Genomic DNA, 10,744 nt, shown 5'->3' with positions numbered 1-10,744 from the left:
TTTTGCTGAACCGGGGATTGAACTCAGGCCCTTGCACTTGCCAGGGAAGTGCTTATTCTACTGAGCCATCTCCCCGGCCTCAAAGAGCACTAATTTTAAACATTAGTTATTATACTTTTTAAAACCTTGATGGAAAGCAGTTTTTCTCCCCTCTTCACCTATATACCTATGTTTAACCAAAAAAGTGAATGGCATCTATTTAAAAATGTAAGCCTTTCCAAAAGTAATCAGATTTACATTTATCCTTACAAATTCTGTGGTAGGTGGAACATTTGCAAATTTATGTAATTTTCATAGAGGTTTCTGACTGCTATAAAAAGTGATATTAATTCTTATTACACTTTCTAGAGTCTTTAAATTTTTAATGGTCCATGTGTGCAGCAAATACTGGTGCAATTCATGCAGTGCATCGGTGCGACTTAATTCTTTTTTTACTCCCTTCCACTCCCCTCCCCTCCCTTCTAGACTCTTTAAAGGACTTCATAGGAAATATTTGTACCTTAAGATAGGCCCTTAAGATAAAAGTTAATAACATATTAACTTTTTATATATTTTGGGTTTTTAGTATCTATTTTGTTTTTTTAACGTATGTTAAAAAGGCATTAAAAATAGAATGTGCTTATTGTCAGACATTTCATTTGCATGTGAAAATAGTATAATCTTCTCTTTGGGTTCACCAAACTAATTTACAAATGAGAAGGAAAAGTAGATGGACTCATTTAAGAAGGAAACCTCCACTTTCATCAGATACCTATCCTGTGGAGGTGGTTTTTTAGTCATTTATCTTTTTTTTAAAATTGAAACAATATAGTAACTCAAATGCTGTATGTTACATTATCCCTTTGCTGCAAACAGTAGTCTTTGTTATTTCAGCCCGTACCCTCACTTCTGGTTTGAAATGATGGAGAAATGACTAGAAAATTGTTTAAGTTGTTAATTACTTGTTTACCAAAAGGAGCAAGCAAAACCCTATGGAAAGAAAAGCTGTCAGCATTTATTCGGAGCTCTTTTTTTTGCAGAATTACAATGTGGTGTTAAGAATCAAGAATAAATGTTTTTATGGCAAAGCCAATACCCTGCACATGTCAGCCTTGTATGTGTATCATTATCTGCCCTCGTGAGGGGCAGGTGTTGGGCGTGACAGAGCCTGTCCTGTGTCTGTCTCCTAGGTGATGCCTACCACTCACTGACTTGTTGTGTGTCCCATCCCTTTTCTGTCCACTTATAGATGTACTCCAACACAGTCGCTTTCAGTGACGAGTTCATCGCACTGCAGCCTTTGTCCAGGGCAAGGGATCACCTGAGCAGACTTAGGTAGCGTAGGAGTAGACTCACTCCACTTCTGCATGCTGCGTCGGTGACTCCAGATGGGCAGAGGCATGCGCAGCACGCGGGCGCTTTGGTCAGCACAGCTCTGTCTCTGACTGATTTGACCTTTATTGATATGTGTGTTAACACCTTTAAAAAAATCCATTTCTTCTTTGAGAAGAAAATTCAGATGAACATTCAGCATAACAGGACAGATCTGTACCTTCTTATATATTTTTATACCTTAACTTTATTCTAGCATTCTAATGCTTCTGCTTGTCATACTTATATTTAAGGCTGCTACTGCATGTTGACTATTGAAAGCTGCAGAAAATCCTTATAGCATTTAAACTATTAAGTTGTACTTGGAAGTGAGAGTTGTTCATTTTTTGTCTTGCCTTAAACCTGTGTTGCAAATACTTGTGTGTGTTTGTGTCCACACTGCACTGGTTACTGAACATTTCATGTCCCTGCTCCTATAGTGCGCTTATAAATTGAATAATACGTTCTACATGTCTTGTACCTGTATCTCCTCAGATACAGCAATGCCTTCAGTTTCCATAAAAAATAACCAGTAGTCTAGAGATATCTTATGAGAGATGGGAGTGAAAACTTAAATCCTAAGGGCTGGCCAAATAGCTCACCGAGTTAAAGCACCTGCTCAGGCAGACACAGCAGCTGGGTTTTGATCCCTAGCGTGCTGTGCCAGCCCCACCCCCGGGGCACGCTGAGACGGCAGTGGAGACTGGGTGTGGTGGCAATGGAGACTGGGTGTGGTGGTGCGCACCTGTAATTGTAGCTCTTGGGACGCTGTAAGCAGGTGGATCACTATTAGTCTGATCTAGTAGTGAGACCTTGAACACCCTGTAGACCCTTCCCTAAGTTACAAAAAAAGAAAATTAGCACTTTTTAATTTCTTACCTTGTTGGTGTTTTACAGACCCTTAAATCATCTATATATATTTTTAATTTAGTTGTATGTTTATTAACAGAAACTTATTCTGTAGTCCAGGCTGGCCTTGAGCTCACTAGGTAGCCCAGGCTGCCTCAAATTCACAGTGATCCCCCTCCCTCAGTCTCCCCAGTGCTGGGGATTACAGGCATGCACCACCATAACCAGCTTTTTAAATTCTTTTGTACTCTAAGGTTTCTGTCTGCATTCACTTGATTGAATGGCTTTGACAAGGCACCACTTAACCTTTCACATAATTCCATGAGTTTCTAATTTTGAGCCATTTTTAAACTTTTACCAAACCTCTAGGATCTTTTTTTATTTTTTAAAATTCTACTTTGAATTGCTAAGATATATAATTAAAGATGAATATATATATATATATATATATATAGCAGTGTTGAAGTAATAAACTAAATTTCATGTTTAAAGGCAATGCTAAAATCAAAACAAATAGGATTTGCTTTCCCTTCTGGATGAGCCAAGTGTCTACACCCCAGTTGTACCTGTGGGTGATTTTCTGAAAACAGCAGCTATCTCTCACATTATTGAACATTTCTTTTACTCTAAGCAGTAAAAGTGCTCATGAGTTAAAAGAACACTGTAGTCAATCCTTTTGTCAAGTGAGAATAACATTTTGCATCCTGAGTAATATTATAATGAAATTGTGTTTTCACATAATGTCTTAAATCAAGCCACTCTTTGATACTCAGCCTAAAAAGAATATCAGACCTAGAAAGAATGAGGAAAAGAGATCACAAATCAGAGCGATTCCAAGCTCTGTAATGCTGTAGCAGACCAGGAGGTGTAACACGCATCAGTGGGAGACCACAGTGAAGCAGGGTATGTTGGCCAGATCCCCTTCCTGTGCCACTGCCAGTCAGTGGCACAACACAGGATGAGAGTCAGAGGCTGGCCCTGTGCCCAGGCCACACTTGGCGCCACCGCAGTGACCTAAACAGACATGGTCCCTAGTGCATTCCCCTTCTGGGCCTCCAGTTTCCACAATTACGTGATCATTTTACATATATGCCACAGTCTCTTCACTTAGTCAACAGCAAAGAAAAACAAAAAGAAGAAATACTTTGCCTGACCGAAGGCCACACAGAAATGACAGCTGCTCACCTGAATGGTGAGCGGCTGTTTGTGCACTGCTGTGGGTGTGTCCTGTGAGCTGGGAAGGCATCATTTCCTAAATTGTGATCAGCAGAACCCCATGGATGTATCTATGGTTGCTTATTAACAAGAAGCCAGGTTATATAGATACCAGGCATCTTTAAGAGTGTTCTGATCTTTAATTAGGTTGTTACTTTCAAAGAAGCTTTTGTTTGATAAAGCTCATTCTTTGAGTATTTTCCTTTTATTATAGGTAAATGTCATATAAACTTAATAGTACTTGTAAACCAGGGACTTCTGCTTTTTTATTTTTTCGCAGTAGAACTAGTTTTGGTTAGACCTAAAATAGGAAAAGCAGATGAGGCAAAATCTGTTTTCATTGTGTGGACATTGTCTCATAACTGAAAAAAGGTTAAAAATAAGGATGGCTATAGCACATGTTTGGATTAAGCCTGGGTCTCTAGCTCTAATATTAAAAAGAAAAAAGCAAGATCAGTCTAAGTTACCGACCTTCACTAAAATATATCGCAAATTGGGACCAGCAAGATAGCTCAGCAGACTAAAAGGCCTGCTTAGGTTAAGTGCAGGGACCTTGGTTCTAGCACACCAGCCCTGCCTCCAGGGCGTAGCGGCATCCACCTGTAATCCAAGCGCTGGGGAGGCTGAAAGCAGGATGGTCACTTGAGTGTGAGCTGCATAGTGAAACCCTGTAACAACCAAATACATTTTAAAAAAATTATATATATATATATGGTAAGTTAATTTGTTAACAGCTAATTCAAGCCCCCTTTTGTGCTTCCTCTTTTTTTGTGGAACTGGGATTTTGAACTCAGCCCCTTGTGCTTGCCAGGCAAGCGCTTATTCTACCGAGCCATTTCCCCCGCCCCCCTTTTTGTGTTTCTGACACTGTACTTTGCTGAAATCCAGCTGGCTACTACAGAGGCAGAAGGATGAGAGGCAAGGAATTGGGCATTTTGCAGTAAGAAGTCTAAATCTTAGTAGCTGTGAATTTCATAGAGGAAATTGAATTTTATTAACAGAAATTTGGTTTCAACCTGGCTGTATGTTTAGTGAGAGCTCTGCACTGAGAACTCATGGCTTTGTGTGCTTTGTCATGTCCCATTCAGAAGCTCCTTTAGTCCTGTCACAGTGCACATGCCACTGTGAGCATTCATTTGTGCATCGCAGTTTGTGGACCCAACTCATTGCTTTGATTCTAACCCTAGGTACTATATGATCTTTCTGTAATATGAGATTTGTTGCTTTTCTGTTCTTCTAGATGGAAGAAGATAAGGGTTCAGTCAGCTCAGCATGTGAATTTGCTGAAAGCCAGCACAGAGGGGAGGACAGTAGGCACCTGCTAGCTGAGGCTTGCAGCCAGCAGGACAGTTGATGCGTGCACTAGGTAGTACTGCGCCGGGCTTGCCAAGAACTCACCTGCCGCCTCCTGCTGGAGAATGCCAGGACAACTGGCCCAACCTGTCCACCGCCATCCACCTCACTGTTGCCTGTTCTGTGTCTCAGACGCTGTTTTGGTTTAGTTCTGTTCCATTGTGATCTTCACATTTTCATATTGTCTATCCCTGAAAAGCTTATTAATTTTCCTTTCAGAGTAATCTTTTTTGTTGTTGTTTTGTTTTGTTTTGTTTTGGTGAACCAGGGATTGAATCCAGGCCCTTGCCAGGCAAGTGCTTATTCTACTGAGCCATCTTCCCAGCCCTATATTTTTTACCTCATATTCTAACCTAGTAAGGTATTCTCACAACCTGTTATCTTACATGTAAGAAGTAACTCCCTTTGAAAATATACTGCATCTGTTATTTCTAAAATCACTTTCCCCTTGAAAGTTATGTATCTTAATGGGGTAGATACTGACTTGTTTATCTAAGCCTCCCCTAGGGCTGAGTGCTTGGATGAGTGCTTGGACTTAGTGTTGTTCTGCTGGCTGATAGTTAACACACTCAGTTCTTTTAATAATTTCTTAGTTTTGTCTTAATAAAAATGAAATGATAAGGGCTTCATTTATTCCCATTTTGTGGAATAAACTGTAACCCTAAACCATACTAGGATATACAGAATATTTTGACTGGTAATAATTATGAAGCATAAAAAATCCTACCACTCATGGTTGGATTTGTGTAGGAATGACAAGGAATTTCCTCCCTTGCCAGCCACCGTTTACTCTCTCCATTAAATTGGGGGGAGTTAGTCTTTTACAGAGACTGATACTCCTAGCGAGATATCACATAACCAGTTGAATAAGTATGTCAGTAAAGTAAAGGGTCATCCTGCTCTCTAACTAGAAATAAGCCAAGTGATCAAAGCAGACTTACCTGATACAATGTTTATGTTTATTTTCATAGTTGAATTTAGGCGGCACATGCAAAAATCGCCTCCTCTCTACAAAGCCCAAAAAGAAAGATACTTCTATTTGTACCTGTCTTTCCTAGTTTCCACATTTCAGTCAGTGGTTGTTGTCTTAGGAGAGGAAGGAGGAAGGGGCAGGAGAGAGGTGCTCTGGAGGAAAGGCCCTCGGCAGACCCCACACACCCTCCATACCAGCCATCTGCAATGTGGTAGAGTGACCACTGACTTGCTGTGTGTGGGAAGCATTCTCAGCCATAGTCCCAAGTTGGTGTAGTACTTGATGACTTGATTTCACATTGAAAAGCATTTTGGTAAACCCAAACCTATTTTCTTGTTTGATTTTTTTTTTTTTTTTAATTAGAATGTAAGACTTTGGTTAAGACCAGACAAAGGGAAGATGTTTACACTGATCATCCAGTGTAAAAAACAATTTTAAGGAAAAAACATACTCATGCAGTTAATACTTACCTAATGCTAAGAAAATTTTATATGATGTCTTAGGAGTGACATAGGTTATAAAATGTAAGATAATTGTCTAACATTTGCAAAGTTTAAGGAAGATGCTTGGTAAGCAACAGAAGGAACTAAGGAGCATTTGCTGTCCTTGATAGAACAGTAACAGAAATAAGAACCTGACAGCAGATTAAAGCACCTGCAAGCAGGTATAGGGGCTGGGGGCTCGATCCCTGGGCCTGCCATGGTGGCGCGTGCCTATAATCCCAGCTCTTGGGAGGCTGTAAACAGGTGGATCACTACTAGTCTGAACATCCTATAGACCCTTCCCTAAAATTAAAAAAATAAAAACAAAAGAAATAAGAGCCTGAGCCCAGCCCAGCATGCTGGCACACGCCTGTAACCCAGCACTCCGGAGGTGGAGGCAGAGCCAGCCTGGGCTAACAGTTCAAGGCCAGCCTGAACAACATAGCCAGGCCCTGTCCTAAACAAAAAAAGCAGTGAGCCTAGATCTATTTCAGAAGGCAAGTTCTGTAAAGATGGTGGCCGTTTTCGTTGGCTGCACACAGCCACATTAGTGCCCGCAGTCGTTTTGCTTAGCAGCCCTGCTACCTCTTTTGTCATTGTTTCTGGAAAACAAGTGTGGTAGAGAATGAGGCTTAGCGGTAAGTCCAGATTTTTACAGCTAGCCTTTGCCCAGAGTGCTATGATTCTCTCCCCTTCGTTTGAGTGAAACAAAACTAAACGTCCCATTCCAGTTCTCCTGGCCGTGGTGGTGATGCGTTCCCTGGCTGAGCTCCCAGCTTGTGGATACTGAAGTCGAAGATGGGCATGTGGGAAAGTAGTAGTGCTTGTAGGTTTGCTAGAGGACAGTAAAGCGTTTTCCATAGAGAGCTTTCCAGAAACGCCGCTCACCAGCTTTCAGCGTTTCCAGAGTAGCCTGGTGGTTTTGTTTTTGTTTTTCCTATTTAGGAAAGGAAAGGAAATAGGTTTTATTTAGGTCAGAAGATAATCTAAAGGAGTCATTTCTTTGTAATATATTTGGCATTTCAAAGTCGGTGTCTCTGTCTCTGTCTATCTCTGTCTGTCTCTCTCTCTCTCTCTCTCTCTCTCTCTCTCTCTCTCTCTCTCTCTCTCCATGTTTTAATCCACATCTTTAGGTATTATAATGAATGTAAAACAAGAAAATTCCCTACAGTTAGGTCTAAACCTGTGTGTACCCAGTGCTGGTGACCTGAATGTCACTTGCAGTATACCCCTTTCAGCTGATTGAGCAGCCACTGTAAGAGCACTTGTCATTCAACTAGGAAGGACTGGAGAAGCCACTTCTGGTCTAGCTCCATTCTCCCCAAATAGACATGCTGCAAGGACAGTTTGTTTCTTTGTGATTTCCTGTCAACCATGGACTAGTACTTTATATAAATACAATAAAAAAATAAATTCTTAGGAAAATAAAATTTTAAAAAATAACTCCCGCGTTTTTAAATTGTTATGAGATTTAGTTCTTCAAATTGTTCTGTAAAATTGCTATAAAATGCTCTGAAGTCTTCTTCACACTGGCCAGAAACATGTGTTTCATGGACCAGATTTACAAATCAGCACTGAGCCAGTGACCATAATGGCTTTTTTGTAAGGGAACAGCTGCTCCCTTAGGCCTAGGTGGGGCTCAGATGAATACACCCCACACTGTGCCCCACGGTTACTCATCCTCTTCCCTCTGCCTGGAAAGCCCTTTGAGGCCCCATTTCCAGCCAGTGAAATCCACCCATCCTCCAATGTATATTTCAGATGCTGTTCTCTTTCATGCTTTTCCACTAGTACTACCAGCAACATTGGGTTTGCGCTTTCCTTGTCTTTTCAGAGTCATATGTCTCAGACTGTGGTATAAGAAGACAGGATAGTAGCTTGGTAAAGAGTGGGGGTCTGGAATTTAAGAATTAAAACTGAAGCTCCAGCTTGAGTGAATGACCTTGAACAAACTCTTGACCTCTGTTTCTTTGTATAAAATGAGGGTGATTAAAATATATTCTAATTTTTAAATGTTTTTATCATATTCTGTAGGGACATAAAGTTCAACATATCAATACTTGATGAAAAATACCTGTTCCATAGTATGCCTAAGATGTTTGATATGCAGACAGATAGTGAGGTTAAGCTTAACAGCCTAAATTGTTTGATAATAACAATAAGTTTGTCTTATGGATGGTTAACAACCTAAGTTTGCAGACCAAAATTAGAGAAAAAGAAGGGCTGCAAGGAAAGCCAACATTTTGACCCTAACCTTCTAAGGTCAATTAAGACTCAGGACATATGAGAACTTGTACTGTAACATCATGTAACTTGGTAGTGTCCCAAATTTTCTGATCAAGGAGATTATGGGGCCAAAGAGGAAAGTGATAGATGGTGTAGAGTGTGCCTAAGGAGAGTCACATGGAGAGAAAACATTCTCTCAGGCTTTCACAGAGAGCACATTGGCCAAGCAAGGGCCGTGACTCATCCACATGGCTGACACTGACAAAGATTCTACAATCTGAGTACAGGATCTCAGGATAAATCCGGAGGGGATTTCACTGACCTTATCAGACCCAAAAGCTACAACTCTTGTTGCATAGGTCCTGCTTTACCTTGGTCTTAACCATCCAGCAGAAAAGTATGAAAACGAAATATAAGAAGTAAGCCATGCTGTTATGTTGAGCTGTGGGGGACTCAGGTCAACAATTTCTGACATTGCCAGTTAAATAGAAGACCCAATGCTATTATGGGCTACTGGACTCTTTTAGAATATTTTGCTGAGTTTACACACCTATAATATTCAAATAACGGAACTTAACCAAAAAAGGGTATACAAATGAATATCCATTTTGTATCTGTGTATTCAAAGTGGTTAGGATAGATATATAGTTACATTCTGTTAATGAATAGAATGATTTGTTCTAGTGGTGTTTGTAAATAGGATATCAAGTCCACATTTTGTACAGCAATTAACTACCAAGAAGAATGTATGCAGTGTGTTAGTTTTTGAAATTGTCCTAGTGATTTGATTTGAAACTGTCTCATTGCTATTTGTTTATCAATAAAATTACGAAAAAAAAATTTAAAAAATTTTTAAAAATTAAAAAAAAAAGTGAGGGTGATTATAGTGCCTGTAGCACAGGGCAGTTGTGTAAGTTCTAAAGGAGCCGATCCATGAGCATCCTGCACATACACAGTAAGCGCTCCCTGAACATAACTAGCATTGCCCTGTGCTTCCGACCTGTCTCTTCCCACTTCTTACCTTGAGGGCAATGTTGCACTTGCTGGGCACTGGTGCAGTACCCTGCTCAGCAAATAGGTAAGTTGGATTTCAGTGCTTGTACCACTTAAAAAGTGATGCTAAGCAGTGGACTAGAACAGAGAAAGTGATAGGTTGTAATTGAAAAGGGTAAGAAAGTTTCCTAGAGCCCCCATGGGGGCCCTGATGGGTGGCAGTACTGACCTGAGTGCCCCTGGCTGGTTGGGTGAGACCCAAAAAGGATATGGAAATAGGGCAGGAAAGTCAATGGGGAGCCTGATTAGAAAGGGCCCTTGCAGGGCGTGGTAGCACGCACTTGTAATCACGGCACTCGGGAGGCTGAGGCAGTCGGATCGTTGTGAGTTCAAGGCCAGCCCAAACTGCATAGCAAGACCCTGTCTCAAAAAGACAAAAAAGAAAACTTTTGAAAAAAGAAAGAAAGGGCCATTGCAGTAGATGGAGTTGTGTGCAAGCCTGACCATGTAGGTGCATGGAGTCCTGGTTCCTACCAAGGGTGAATGGAAGTTTAGGAGAAGCTGGACTCCAGGGCCCCAGAGACAAAGCGGGGAAATGGATCGAGTCCTGTTAGCTAAGTCAGCATCTCCCAGGCTGTTCTTCTGAATAACAGTTTTTCTTCTGGTGCAGATTTGTGGTTCCTGGTGCACAGAGATGGGGAAGGGAATATGCAGACAATCTGGAGTGTTGTAGTAGCTCTGGCTTCCCTTGGAGACTGACCACAACCTGATTTAGTGAGGTCTTTCTTGAGAAGTCTGTTTAGAGCGTCATTGAGTTTAGTGCTTCCCAAACCTAATTGACCATAGAGCTTTTTTAAAGCAAGATATCTATAAACATCTCACAAATCAGTGTAAGAAGCAGTGCCCTGCATGACTCTAAGGCATCTGAGTGAGTGAACACGCAGGTTTCCTTCTGTGTCACCAGTCCCACAGCACTGGTGAGCCTGCAGCTGCCGAGCCGGAGCTGTGATTGGTCTCGCACTACCCTGGGCATGGCTCTTGGGCTCTTGCCAGCCGCTGGCCCTCAGAGCCAGGTCACTTCCCTCCCACTGTGTCATTTGTCCACTGTGACTGACCATCTCCACTCACGTCTCTGTTACCATGCTCCACTCACACCCAGTGATTCCCAACTGCTGGAAGAGATCTTATACCAAATTCATCTTCAAAAAATGTGCTTCAGGGGCCAGAGAGATGGCTCAGTGGAATAAGCGCTTCCCTGGCAAGCGCAAGGGCCTGAGTTCAATCCCCGGTTCCACAAAAAAAA

At 41.4% G+C, this 10,744-nt stretch overlaps 1 protein-coding gene across 1 annotated transcript in view; it reads left to right on the top strand.

Moving 5' to 3' along the window:
• Atp11b (ATPase phospholipid transporting 11B (putative)) overlaps positions 1–10,744 on the top strand; it is a 92,216-nt gene that overhangs the window by 78,163 nt on the left and 3,309 nt on the right. Inside the window, exon 28 of the mRNA XM_023704778.1 lies at positions 1,229–1,314. Coding sequence (XP_023560546.1) covers positions 1,229–1,314 — 86 coding nt within the window. The remainder of the gene's footprint in view (positions 1–1,228; positions 1,315–10,744) is intronic.

The sequence above is a fragment of the Octodon degus genome, unplaced genomic scaffold (assembly GCF_000260255.1).
Source record: "Octodon degus isolate 3935 unplaced genomic scaffold, OctDeg1.0 scaffold00203, whole genome shotgun sequence".
NCBI classification, from domain to species: Eukaryota; Metazoa; Chordata; class Mammalia; order Rodentia; family Octodontidae; genus Octodon; species Octodon degus.
This window is presented reverse-complemented; position numbering and strand designations above follow the sequence as displayed.